The sequence below is a fragment of the Ranitomeya imitator genome, chromosome 7 (genome assembly GCF_032444005.1).
Source record: "Ranitomeya imitator isolate aRanImi1 chromosome 7, aRanImi1.pri, whole genome shotgun sequence".
NCBI lineage: Eukaryota > Metazoa > Chordata > Amphibia > Anura > Dendrobatidae > Ranitomeya > Ranitomeya imitator.
In genome coordinates, this window is record NC_091288.1 from 211,322,498 (window position 1) to 211,336,531 (window position 14,034).

At 52.7% G+C, this 14,034-nt stretch overlaps 1 protein-coding gene across 1 annotated transcript; it reads left to right on the forward strand.

Moving 5' to 3' along the window:
- The first annotated feature begins 696 nt into the window (after positions 1-696).
- On the forward strand, positions 697-6,845 carry PLD6 (phospholipase D family member 6). Its single transcript, XM_069734714.1, has 2 exons — positions 697-1,095; positions 5,837-6,845. The coding sequence occupies exons 1-2, from the start codon at positions 705-707 to the stop codon at positions 6,085-6,087; spliced, it is 642 nt and encodes a 213-aa protein (XP_069590815.1). The 5' UTR covers positions 697-704; the 3' UTR covers positions 6,088-6,845.
- The last annotated feature ends 7,189 nt before the right edge of the window (positions 6,846-14,034 follow it).

Here is a 14,034-nt window from a genome sequence, read left to right on the forward strand (position 1 = left end):
CACGACTTTCTTTTTGAGTGATTGTACAAAAGTGTGGGTTACGCCTGGGATGGACAACATGGCCCTGGCTCGACGCGGCATATTCAGACCATCCCGGGCTCCTGAAGGATGTGAAGGACACCATTTATTTTACCATACGATGTACTGAGAAAAAAACATAAAAAGAAAAAAAAAAACTGGGATGAAATGGTGAGAAATAAATAAGAAGTCTGCCATTGCTTTCGTGTTTTATGAGTTAACTGTGGTCAAAAATGAGGCGAGCCTCCAGCTCAATAAGGTTCCACTGTCCGCCATGTTTAGTGTGGACTCGCTGTAATCCTGATACTTATATTCAGCCATCCGTAAAAGCGCTGACTCCAGCCGACTATTTTGGTCGATCTTTTTTTTTTTAAACGGACCCGACGCCGTTGCGTGTTAGAACGGTTCCCCCCCAGTCTCCATTTTGAGATGCTGCAGCCAAAAAGCCGCAGATAATGACAATTTTATTAAGGAACTAAAAACTATTTTTTTTCTACAGTGAAAGCACCAGTTTATTGTGACTGTCCCCGTAATGCCATAAATGTGTGTTTTATGCACTTTGCCAGAGATTTTCTCCTCAGAAACTATCAATGACAGGTTTTGCCTCCGCTGTAGGCGCCATTTTGTGTCCGCCCCTGAGGCATCACTTCCCGCCATTTGTCAGGCCCCGCCCCTCGCTGACTGTCATGGTCCCCGCGGTGTCCTGGAGGCGGCTCGGTGCGGTGGCGGCCGTGGCGCTGGGGCTGGAGCTCGTGTACCGCTTCCTGAGGAGGCCGCCGCCGGTGCGGGAGGTCCTGTTCTTCCCGGCTCCTCTCGTGTGTGCGGAGCCGCTGCTGAGCCCCGGGACCTGCTGCTCCTGCCCGTTACCTCACCACACGGACGGCGCGCTGTCAGCGCTGCTCAGGCGGCTCCTCGGGGCGCGGCGCTCGCTGGAGCTCTGCATCTTCACCTTCTCCAGCCCCCCGCTGGCCCGGACCGTGCTGCTGCTCCATGGCCGCGGGGTGCGGGTGCGGGTCATCACCGACAGCGACTACATGGCGGCGGCAGGATCCCAGATCGGAGAACTGAGGAAGGCGGGTAAGATGGCGGGAGACAGTGGAGGACACGGTACATGGGGGCAGTGGTGACTGGGGAGCGGTACATGGGGGGCAGTGGTGACTGGGGAGCGGTACATGGGGGGCAGTGGTGACTGGGGAGCGGTACATGGAGGGCAGTGGTGACTGGGGGAGCGGTACATGGGGGGCAGTGGTGACTGGGGAGCGGTACATGGGGGGCAGTGGTGACTGGGGAGCGGTACATGGGGGGCAGTGGTGACTGGGGAGCGGTACATGGAGGCAGTGGTGACTGGGGAGCGGTACATGGGGGGCAGTGGTGACTGGGGAGCGGTACATGGGGGGCAGTGGTGACTGGGGGAGCGGTACATGGAGGGCAGTGGTGACTGGGGGAGCCATACATGGGGGGCAGTGGTGACTGGGGAGCGGTACATGGAGGGCAGTGGTGACTGGGGGAGCCATACATGGGGGCCAGCGTTGACTGGGGGAGCCGTACATGGGGGCCAGCGGTGACTGGGGGAGCCGTACATGGGGGCCAGCGGTGACTAGGGGGGCCGTACATGGGGGGCAGCGGTGACTGGGGGAGCCGTACATGGGGGGCAGCGGTGACTGGGGGAGCCGTACATGGGGGGCAGCGGTGACTGGGGGAGCCGTACATGGGGGCCAGTGGTGACTGGGGAGCCGTACATGGAGGGCAGTGGTGACTGGAGAGCGGTACATGGAGGGCAGTGGTGACTGGGGAGCGGTACCTGGGGGCAGTGGTGACTGGGGAGCCGTACATGGAGGGCAGTGGTGACTGGGGAGCCGTACATGGAGGGCAGTGGTGACTGGGGAGCGGTACATGGAGGGCAGTGGTGACTGGGGGAGCCGTACATGGAGGGCAGTGGTGACTGGGGGAGCCGTACATGGAGGCAGTGGTGACTGGGGGAGCCGTACATGGAGGCAGTGGTGACTGGGGAGCGGTACATGGGGGGCAGTGGTGACTGGGGGCAGTGGTGACTGGGGAGCGGTACATGGGGGCAGTGGTGACTGGGGAGCCGTACATGGGGGCAGTGGTGACTGGGGAGCGGTACATGGAGGGCAGTGGTGACTGGGGAGCGGTACATGGGGGCAGTGGTGACTGGGGGAGCCGTACATGGGAGACAGTGGTGACTGGGGGAGCCGTACATGGGGGGCAGTGGTGACTGGGGGAGCCGTACATGGGGGCAGTGGTGACTGGGGGAGCCGTACATGGGGGCAGTGGTGACTGGGGGAGCCGTACATGGGGGCAGTGGTGACTGGGGGAGCCGTACATGGGGGCAGTGGTGACTGGGGAGCGGTACATGGAGGGCAGTGGTGACTGAGGGAGCCGTACATGGGGGCAGTGGTGACTGGGGGAGCCGTACATGGGGGGCAGTGGTGACTGGGGGAGCCGTACATGGGGGCAGTGGTGACTGGGGGAGCCGTACATGGGGGCCAGTGGTGACTGGGGGAGCCGTACATGGGGGCCAGCGGTGACTGGGGGAGCCGTACATGGGGGCCAGCGGTGACTGGGGGAGCCGTACTAGGGGGGCCGTACATGGGGGGCAGCGGTGACTGGGGGAGCCGTACATGGGGGGCAGCGGTGACTGGGGGAGCCGTACATGGGGGGCAGTGGTGACTGGGGGAGCCGTACATGGGGGCAGTGGTGACTGGGGGAGCGGTACATGGGGGGCAGTGGTGACTGGGGGGGGCAGCGGTGACTGGGGGAGCCGTACATGGGGGGCAGTGGTGACTGGGGGAGCCGTACATGGCCAGTGGTGACTGGGGGAGCCGTACATGGGGGGGCAGTGGTGACTTGGGGAGCCGTACATGGGGGGGCAGTGGTGACTGGGGGAGCCGTACATGGGGGCAGTGGTGACTGGGGGAGCCGTACATGGGGGGGCAGTGGTGACTTGGGGAGCCGTACATGGGGGGCAGTGGTGACTGGGGGAGCCGTACATGGGGGGGCAGTGGTGACTGGGGGAGCCGTACATGGGGGGGCAGTGGTGACTGGGGGGAGCCGTACATGGGGGGGCAGTGGTGACTGGGGGAGCCGTACATGGGTGGGGGACAGTGGTGACTGGGGGAGCCGTACATGGGGGGGCAGTGGTGACTTGGGGAGCCGTACATGGGGGGGCAGTGGTGACTGGGGGAGCCGTACATGGGGGCAGTGGTGACTGGGGGAGCCGTACATGGGGGGGCAGTGGTGACTGGGGGGAGCCGTACATGGGGGGGCACTGGTGACTGGGGGAGCCGTACATGGGGGCACTGGTGACTGGGGGAGCCGTACATGGGGGGCAGTGGTGAGTGGGGGAGCCGTACATGGGGGGCAGTGGTGAGTGGGGGAGCCGTACATGGGGGGCAGTGGTGAGTGGGGGAGCCGTACATGGCCAGTGGTGACTGGGGGGCCGTACATGGGGGGGCAGTGGTGACTGGGGGGCCGTACATGGGGGGGGCAGTGGTGACTTGGGGAGCCGTACATGGGGGGGCAGTGGTGACTGGGGGAGCCGTACATGGGGGGGCAGTGGTGAGTGGGGGAGCCGTACATGGGGGCCAGTGGTGACTGGGGGGCCGTACATGGGGGGGCAGTGGTGACTGGGGGAGCCGTACATGGGGGCAGTGGTGACTGGGGAGCCGTACATGGGGGCCAGTGGTGACTGGGGGAGCCGTACATGGGGGCACTGGTGACTGGGGGAGCCGTACATGGGGGGCAGTGGTGACTGGGGGAGCCGTACATGGGGGCCAGTGGTGAGTGGGGGAGCCGTACATGGGGGCCAGTGGTGACTGGGGGGCCGTACATGGGGGGGCAGTGGTGACTGGGGGAGCCGTACATGGCCAGTGGTGACTGGGGGGCCGAACATGGGGGGGCAGTGGTGACTTGGGGAGCCGAACATGGGGGGGCAGTGGTGACTTGGGGAGCCGTACATGGGGGGCAGTGGTGACTGGGGGAGCCGTACATGGGGGGGCAGTGGTGACTGGGGGAGCCGTACATGGGGGGGCAGTGGTGACTGGGGGGGGCAGTGGTGACTGGGGGGAGCCGTACATGGGGGGGGGGGCAGTGGTGACTGGGGGAGCCGTACATGGGTGGGGGCCAGTGGTGACTGGGGGGCCGTACATGGGGGGGCAGTGGTGACTGGGGGAGCCGTACATGGGGGCAGTGGTGACTGGGGAGCCGTACATGGGGGCCAGTGGTGACTGGGGGAGCCGTACATGGGGGCACTGGTGACTGGGGGAGCCGTACATGGGGGGCAGTGGTGACTGGGGGAGCCGTACATGGGGGCCAGTGGTGAGTGGGGGAGCCGTACATGGGGGCCAGTGGTGACTGGGGGGCCGTACATGGGGGGGCAGTGGTGACTGGGGGAGCCGTACATGGCCAGTGGTGACTGGGGGGCCGAACATGGGGGGGCAGTGGTGACTTGGGGAGCCGTACATGGGGGGCAGTGGTGACTGGGGGAGCCGTACATGGGGGGGCAGTGGTGACTGGGGGAGCCGTACATGGGGGGGCAGTGGTGACTGGGGGGGGCAGTGGTGACTGGGGGGAGCCGTACATGGGGGGGGGGCAGTGGTGACTGGGGGAGCCGTACATGGGTGGGGGACAGTGGTGACTGGGGGAGCCGTACATGGGGGGGGCATTGGTGACTGGGGGAGCCGTACATGGGGGGGGCAGTGGTGACTGGGGGAGCCGTACATGGGGGGGGCAGTGGTGACTGGGGGAGCCGTACATGGGGGGGCAGTGGTGACTGGGGGAGCCGTACATGGGGGGGCAGTGGTGACTGGGGGGAGCCGTACATGGATGGGGGGGGGGCAGTGGTGACTGGGGGAGCCGTACATGGGTGGGGGACAGTGGTGACTGGGGGAGCCGTACATGGGGGGGGCAGTGGTGACTGGGGGAGCCGTACATGGGTGGGGGACAGTGGTGACTTGGGGAGCCGTACATGGGGGGCAGTGGTGACTGGGGGAGCCGTACATGGGGGGGCAGTGGTGACTGGGGGAGCCGTACATGGGTGGGGGACAGTGGTGACTGGGGGAGCCGTACATGGGGGGGGCAGTGGTGACTGGGGGAGCTGTACATGAGGGCTGTGGTGACTGGAGCAGTGGTACATGAGGGGGCTGCGGTAACTGGGGGATATCACATATATATATATATATATATAAGGGAGGATGGCTGGGATGGGACATGGGGTGCTGTCTGTGGTTGTAGGGATGATGAAGAGACATTTGACAGTGGCAGATTGATGAGGAGTCCTCACACCTGACATCTCTTGAGAAAATGATATACCGTATTTGAATGTAATGACCCCAGTACATCCCCTTTGAGCGGCCCCCTCCTGTCTGGCTGCAGGCAGTGGCCTTACAGTGTGGCTGCTGGGGAAACATTTTCCACACATACACACACACACATTGCGTTTAACGAAATGGCAGATTTTCTATACTTGCCGCTCCAAAAATGGAGTTAAATAGTTCGTAAAAATCCCTGACCTCTCCTTATTCTGCTGTTTTTCCTCTGTCACTCCATTCCAGACATTCACATTTGATTCTTCAGGAGCACACTATGTGAAATCTCTGATTTAGGCCACATTCACAAGTTCAATATTTTACATCCGTATTTGTAAACCAAAACCAGGAGTGGGCGATAAATGCAGAAGTGGTGCATATGTTTCTATTACTCTCTTCCTTGGATTTTTCCACTCATGGTTTTAGCTTACAAATACTGAATGTGTGCACGTGACTCCTTGTCTTGAATACAATGTCTTCTGATTTTGCAGGTGTCGTGGTTCGTCACAGTCAGTCCTCCGGCTACATGCACCACAAATTTGCGGTAGTGGATAGGAGCATTGTCATCACCGGCTCCATGAATTGGACTCAGCAGGCGATACAGACGAACCATGAAAACGTCCTCGTCACAGACGACGGCGCATGCGTCAGTGCCTACCTGGAGGAGTTTGAACGTCTCTGGGAGGAGTATGACCCTGCCGGCTACTGTTTCTTTCCAAAGGACGACCAGAACGGACCATAAGGTGTCAGTGCTGTGATCAGCCTGCCGCTGCACACATGCCAATATTGGTGGTGTTTTAAGAGGCTTGTTGCTTCATTGTGGGTTTTTTTTTTTGTTCCACATTTTAATTTTACCACGTTTAAATCTTACACTAAATACCTTGGATGGAGGAAGCTGCGATGATCACAAGGCACACAAGCAGCCAGGAAAATGCACTATTGCCCACAGAGCAGCAGGTACCAAGTATATACATGATGTTAAGATGAGTAATCAAAGTGTTTTCACATGTGGTTGTCATTCTTGCTGCGGTTTTCATGCTTTATTGTTAATTCTTGAGAACGCCGCCCGAAGAACGGGCATGTCACGTCTAACCAGTTCACAGTTTCCGAACCTTTAAGCGGTTAAAAGAAGGGACACAACACGTAAAATGAATGTAATGATGTTGCTGTGCATAAATATTCACTTTTTGCGGTGCTATTTCAGACAGAATCCACCTGAAAAAGACCCATACGCAAATTGCTCACAAGGCCTGGTGGTGCCAATAAAAGCCACGGATCCCAGTCACTGTTTTAGTAGCGCATCATTGGTCCAGAATCTGAGTTTATTCACTTTTGTTTTTCTAATTGTATTTTGAAGAGGAAAGTTTAGACCTCCACTGGTATGTTTACACGTTTCATATCCTTTTCTTTTTTTCATGTAGAGAATTTGAAGTGTAACACATGGCTTGGTCAGTAAGTTTTTTTTTTTTTAATAAATCTTTACACGTTGCTGAAACTTAATATTTGGAAATTGTGCTGAATTAATCACTAATATCTCAAAGTGCAATAGAAAAGGGTGAAACCTGTAACGCGTCGATTTTGCTGCAGAAAAATCTGCCGCAAATCTTTTAGGCTATGTATACATGTTGCGGATTGGGGTGCAGAACTTTCTCCTGGCAGAACACGCAGGTGTGGATTTGACGCGTATTTTGTGCGAATTTTCTGCGTTTTTTACCCCTGCGGATTTCTATTATGGAAGGGTTCAGAAACGCTGCAGTTCCACACAAAAGTGACATGCTACTTACTTTGATCCGCAGCAGTTTTCATGCGTATTTTTCCGCACCATTAGCACAGCATTTTTCTAGGACGTCCCTCCTGACAGCACCACCAGGAGGTTGTCCTTCTTATCCTTGATAGGCCGGAGTCGCACATGCGAGAAACACGTCCGTGTCTCGCATGTGAAAAGCAAGCTCTGGCACTTCAGGAGTAGAGCGTGCGGCCGCATAGCAACACATGGAGCTGCACGCTCCGCTCCCAAGTGCCGGCGCAAGAGCTTGCTTTTCACATGCGAGACACGGACGTGTTTCTCGCATGTGTGACTCCGGCCATAGGGTCAGGAACACAAAAGAAGTTAAATAGCCCCTCCCCACCTCCACCCTTCAGTGTTTTTCCTGTTCCTATCAGGGACAGACGCAGAGGAGTTTGGTGCGGCTTAGGCTAGGGTCACATTGCGTTAGGGCAGTCCGTTTAGCGCATAGCGCTACGGACTGCGTTAACGCAATGTCCCAAAAGGGATCATGTTAGCCGATCCCGCTAGTGCAGATCCCCGATCTGCGCTAGCGAGGAACGGACCGCGTTCGCGGTCCGTCACTCAAATGACGGCACATCGCTAGCGCACGCCCAATGTGGGCGTGCGCTAGCGATGCGTTCGCCATTACAGAATCCAACCAGAGGAGCAGCACTTTTAGACCTAATACTATCTAATAGACCTGACAGAATAACAAATCTGCAGGTGGTCGGGCATCTAGGAAATAGCGACCACAATATTGTACAGTTTCACCTGTCTTTCACTAGGGGGACTTGTCAGGGAGTCACAAAAACACTGAACTTTAGGAAGGCAAAGTTTGACCAGCTTAGAGATGCCCTTAATCTGGTAGACTGGGACAATATCCTCAGAAATAAGAATACAGATAATAAATGGGAAATGTTTAAGAACATCCTAAATAGGCAGTGTAAGCGGTTTATACCTTGTGGGAATAAAAGGACTAGAAATAGGAAAAACCCAATGTGGCTAAACAAAGAAGTAAGACAGGCAATTAACAGTAAAAAGAAAGCATTTGCACTACTAAAGCAGGATGGCACCATTGAAGCTCTAAAAAACTATAGGGAGAAAAATACTTTATCTAAAAAACTAATTAAAGCTGCCAAAAAGGAAACAGAGAAGCACATTGCTAAGGAGAGTAAAACTAATCCCAAACTGTTCTTCAACTATATCAATAGTAAAAGAATAAAAACTGAAAATGTAGGCCCCTTAAAAAATAGTGAGGAAAGAATGGTTGTAGATGACGAGGAAAAAGCTAACATATTAAACACCTTCTTCTCCACGGTATTCACGGTGGAAAATGAAATGCTAGGTGAAATCCCAAGAAACAATGAAAACCCTATATTAAGGGTCACCAATCTAACCCAAGAAGAGGTGCGAAACCGGCTAAATAAGATTAAGGCTAAGTGCACACGTTCAGGAATTCATGCAGAAAATTCCTGTGAAAAACCGGACATTTTCTGCAAGAAATCCGCATGCGTTTTTTGCCGCGGTTTTGACGCGTTTTTTTCCGCGGTTTTTTCCGGACACTTCCCAATGCATTTTGTAGTGGGAAATCCGCATAAAAACCGCAAAAAGAATGAGCATGTCCGGATTTTGTGCCTGATGCGTTTTTTATGCGGAAAAAAACGCATCATGTGCACAAAACATGCGGAATTCATTCTAAATGATGGGATGCTTCTTGTATGCGTTTTTTTTGCGGTTTTATAGCGTTTTTATAGGGAAAAACCGCGAAAAAACCGGAACGTGTGAACACAGCCTAAAATAGATAAATCTCCGGGTCCGGATGGCATACACCCACGAGTACTAAGAGAACTAAGTAATGTAATAGATAAACCATTATTTCTTATTTTTAGGGACTCTATAGCGACAGGGTCTGTTCCGCAGGATTGGCGCATAGCAATTGTGGTGCCAATATTCAAAAAGGGCTCTAAAAGTGAACCTGGAAATTATAGGCCAGTAAGTCTAACCTCTATTGTTGGTAAAATATTTGAAGGGTTTCTGAGGGATGTTATTCTGGATTATCTCAATGAGAATAACTGTGTAACTCCATATCAGCATGGGTTTATGAGAAATCGCTCCTGTCAAACCAATCTAATCAGTTTTTATGAAGAGGTAAGCTATAGGCTGGACCACGGTGAGTCATTGGACGTGGTATATCTCGATTTTTCCAAAGCATTTGATACCGTGCCGCACAAGAGGTTGGTACACAAAATGAGAATGCTTGGTCTGGGGGAAAATGTGTGTAAATGGGTTAGTAACTGGCTTAGTGATAGAAAGCAGAGGGTGGTTATAAATGGTATAGTCTCTAACTGGGTCGCTGTGACCAGTGGGGTACCGCAGGGGTCAGTATTGGGACCTGTTCTCTTCAACATATTCATTAATGATCTGGTAGAAGGTTTACACAGTAAAATATCGATATTTGCAGATGATGCAAAACTATGTAAAGCAGTTAATACAAGAGAAGATAGTATTCTGCTACAGATGGATCTGGATAAGTTGGAAACTTGGGCTGAAAGGTGGCAGATGAGGTTTAACAATGATAAATGTAAGGTTATACACATGGGAAGAAGGAATCAATATCACCATTACACACTGAATGGGAAACCACTGGGTAAATCTGACAGGGAGAAGGACTTGGGGATCCTAGTTAATGATAAACTTACCTGGAGCAGCCAGTGCCAGGCAGCAGCTGCCAAGGCAAACAGGATCATGGGGTGCATTAAAAGAGGTCTGGATACACATGATGAGAGCATCATACTGCCTCTGTACAAATCCCTAGTTAGACCTCACATGGAGTACGGTGTCCAGTTTTGGGCACCGGTGCTCAGGAAGGATATAATGGAACTAGAGAGAGTACAAAGGAGAGCAACAAAATTAATAAAGGGGATGGGAGAACTACAATACCCAGATAGATTAGCAAAATTAGGATTATTTAGTCTAGAAAAAAGACGACTGAGGGGCGATCTAATAACCATGTATAAGTATATAAGGGGACAATACAAATATCTCGCTGAGGATCTGTTTATACCAAGGAAGGTGACGGGCACAAGGGGGCATTCTTTGCGTCTGGAGGAGAGAAGGTTTTTCCACCAACATAGAAGAGGATTCTTTACTGTTAGGGCAGTGAGAATCTGGAATTGCTTGCCTGAGGAGGTGGTGATGGCGAACTCAGTCGAGGGGTTCAAGAGAGGCCTGGATGTCTTCCTGGAGCAGAACAATATTGCATCATACAATTAGGTTCTGTAGAAGGACGTAGATCTGGGGATTTATTATGATGGAATATAGGCTGAACTGGATGGACAAATGTCTTTTTTCGGCCTTACTAACTATGTTACTATGTTACAGGCTATGGCGGCGTTAACGGACTACGTTACACTGCGTTATGCCGCGGTGTAACGTCCGTTAAACGCGGTCACATAACGCAATGTGACCCTAGCCTTACCGTGCCGAAGATTCCAAGACAGCCGGTCGAGCAGGGTTCCCGGGTAGCTTCATCCCTCTCCAGAGGGCTCTGAGCAGCAGAGGCTTGCTCCAGCGGCAGACTCCACAGAAACCGCTGACACTGAGGGAGGTCCCTCAGCGCAGGTCAAGCTGTGTGCTCCCATCTTCGGCGCACCCCTCTCCAGAGGGCTCTGTAACTGGCACACGCCGGCGGTGATCACACTCCTGGCGCGACGCGTTATCGGGAGCGCCGGCGTCAACTTCCGGGGGCGGAGTTCTGTGCTCTGAGCAGGCGCTGTGAAGCCACCTCCCTGCAGGACCCGGATGCAGCCCCACGGCCATTTTGGATCCGGGCCTGCTGCAGGGAGGAAGGTAGGAGACCCTCGGAGCAACGCGATCACTTCGTGTTGCTCCGGGGGTCTCAGGGAAGCTTGCAAGGAGCCCCCTCCCTGCGCAATTCTTCCTTATACCGCCAGAACACTGCGATCATGTTTGATTGCAGTGTTCCAGGGGTTAATGTGCCGGGGCGGTCTGTGACCGCTCCTGGCACATAGTGCCGGATGTCAGCTGTGATAGTCAGCTGACACCCGGCCACGCTCCCACCGTGAGCGCGGCCGATCGCTATGACGTACTATCCCGTCGGTGGTCATACGGGCCCACGCCAACTCGACGGGATAGTACGTCACATGTCAGAAAGGGGTTAAACTAGATCCCGGGTTTCTCCCTAAGGTTGTTTCCGACTTCCATAGAAGTCAAGAGATTGTTCTACCCTCCTTTTGCCAAAATTATAGTAATGAGAAGGAGCGTTCTCTTCACGTCTAAGGCCATGTTCACACTATGCGGTTTTTACTGCGGAACCGCGGCGATTTTGCCGCTGCGGGTCCGCAGCTGTTTTCCATGCAGGGTACAGTACAATGTTACCCTATGGAAAACAGAAACCGCAGTGCACATGATCCGGAAAAAAACGCGCAGAATTGCTGCGGAAAAAAAGAAGGACCATGTCACTTCTTTGTGCAGAATCGCAGCGATTCTGCACCCATAGAAGTGCATTGATCCGCTTACTTTCCGCATGGGGCTGTGCACACCATGCGGGAAGTAAGCGGATAATGTGTGGGTTATACTCGGAGTGGAGGAGAGGAGACTCTCCTCCAGGCCCCGGGAACCATATTTGTATTTAAAAAAAAAAAAAAGAATTAAAAAAAAAAAAAATCATGTATACTCATCCTTGGAAGTCTCAGCGCTGCACGCGGCCGTCCGGTCTCAGGTTTGCTATGCGACCAGGACCTTCGGTGATGTCGCGGTCACATGACCGTGACGTCACCGAAGGTCCTGGTCGCACAGCATCTTTGGAACCGGACCGCCGCCTGCAGCGCCCAGGAGATCGGGACGTCGGAGGGTGAGTATATCATTATGATTTTATTATTTTTAACATTACTATTGATGCTGTATATTGCTGCATATGCAGCATCAATAGTAGGGGTAAATCCCGCAGCGGAACCCGCAGGACAAACCGCGATAAATATGCAGGGATAACCGCAGCGGGTTTGCCCTGCAGATTTATCAAATCCGCTGCGGGAGAATCCGCAGAATAAAAAGCAACGTGTGAATGTGGCCTAAAGGTACCTTCACACTGAGCAACTTTCCAACGAGAACGACAACGATCCGTGACGTTGCAGCGTCCTGGATAGCGATCTCGTTGTTTGACACGCAGCAGCGATCAGGATCCTGCTGTGCCATCGCTGGTCGGAGCTAGAAGTCCGGAACTTTATTTGGTCGTCAGGTCGGCGTGATTTGTCATGTTTGACAGCAAAAGCAACGATGCCAGCAATGTTTTTTCATGGAGCTAACAACCAGCGAGAACGATAAGTACGTCACTGGATCGCTCCTGCATCGTTCTGCTGTTGCCGTGTTTGACGTCTCCTAGCGACCTAAACAGCGACGCTGCAGCGATCGGCTCGTTGTCTATATCGCTGCAGCGTCGCTTAGTGTAACGGTACCTTTAGATGTCAAAAGGACAATTCTACACTACCTAGAGATGACAAACAATTGGAGAGTGGACTCTAACTTGTTCATCCAGATGGCCGGAAGAAACAGAGGGAAGAAGGCATCCAAAGCTACTCTAGCTAGATGGATTAAGTCAACTATCAGGGCAGCCTATATCTCAGCAGGGAAACCCCCACCGGAAAGTCTCACTCGTTGAGAGCAGTCTCGGCCTCATGGGCAGAAAGCGCTGGGGCTTCTATGGACCTAATATGCAGAGCTGCAACTTGGTCTAGATCAAATACCTTCTGTATGCATTATAAATTAGATGTTACAGCAAACCAACAAACTACATTTGGGAGGAAAGTCCTCCAAGCTGTAATCCCACCCTAAAAAAAGTTATTTGGTATTTCTCCTGGTGGTGCTGTCAGGAGGGACGTCCTGGAAAGTAGGAATTAGTCCTACCGGTAATAGTGTTTCCAGGAGTCCATCATGACAGCACCCCTTATATACCCTCCCTTGAGTTCCTGTCTGATATGTGATGTAAACATGTGTAGAACGGAATTCCAATAAAATAGAGTTGCATCCATCCAGGTGTGGTACTTGGGAAAATCACTGAAGGGTGGAGGTGGGGAGGGGCTATTTAACCTCTTCTGTGTTCCTGTCCCTATCAAGGACAAGAAGGACAACCTCCTGGTGGTGCTGTCACGGACTCCTGGAAACACTATTACTGGTAGGACTAATTCCTACTTTTTTTTTTTTTCTATTTATTTACTTTGTACTGTAAATCACTCTGCGGAACTGCAGCGTTTCTGTGCTGAAAAAACGCTGTGGAACCACACTAAATCTGCATCGTCTGCACACAGCCTTATGTGTAGGGCTATGTGCACACAGTTTGTTTTTGATTACTTTTTGCGGTGTTTTTTCCACATGGAAATGGGCAAAAAAAACACTATGGAATCCTTATGCAAATGACAATTCTGAAGTGTTGTGCACATGATCAGTAAATTTCCGTGCATATCTGCAGTGTGTTTTGTTTCTGCACCCATTGGCTTCAATTAAGTCAGTAAAAATCTGCAGCAAATACGCAGGTATAAGGCTATATGCACACATTGCAGATTTGCCTGTGGCATTTTCTGTGCAGATTCTGCATCTCTTGGCAGAAAACGCAGGTAAAAATCTGCGTGGATTTTATGCATTTTTGATGCAGATTTTCATTTTTTTTTTTTTTTTTTTAAAGCTAAATATTATTTAACAAAAAAAACAATTGTGATGTAATTTCTTGTCCAGCCTCTTCATTTACATACTCCATTGAAGAATAAGGTTTATACACACACACAAAGATAGATCTATAGATAGATAATACCAAGATCTATGTTTAGTAATAAATAGTGATGAGCGAGTGTACTCGTTGCTCGGATTTTCTCGAGCACGCTCGGGTGACCTATTTGTTAGTGTTCGGAG

Bases quoted from the DNA above. Each gene is read 5' to 3' on its own strand.
- PLD6 (XM_069734714.1), top strand. From the start codon at position 705: ATGGTCCCCGCGGTGTCCTGGAGGCGGCTCGGTGCGGTGGCGGCCGTG. The intron at 1,096-5,836 runs GTAAGATGGCGG...CTGATTTTGCAG, and splicing joins CGGAGAACTGAGGAAGGCGG to GTGTCGTGGTTCGTCACAGT.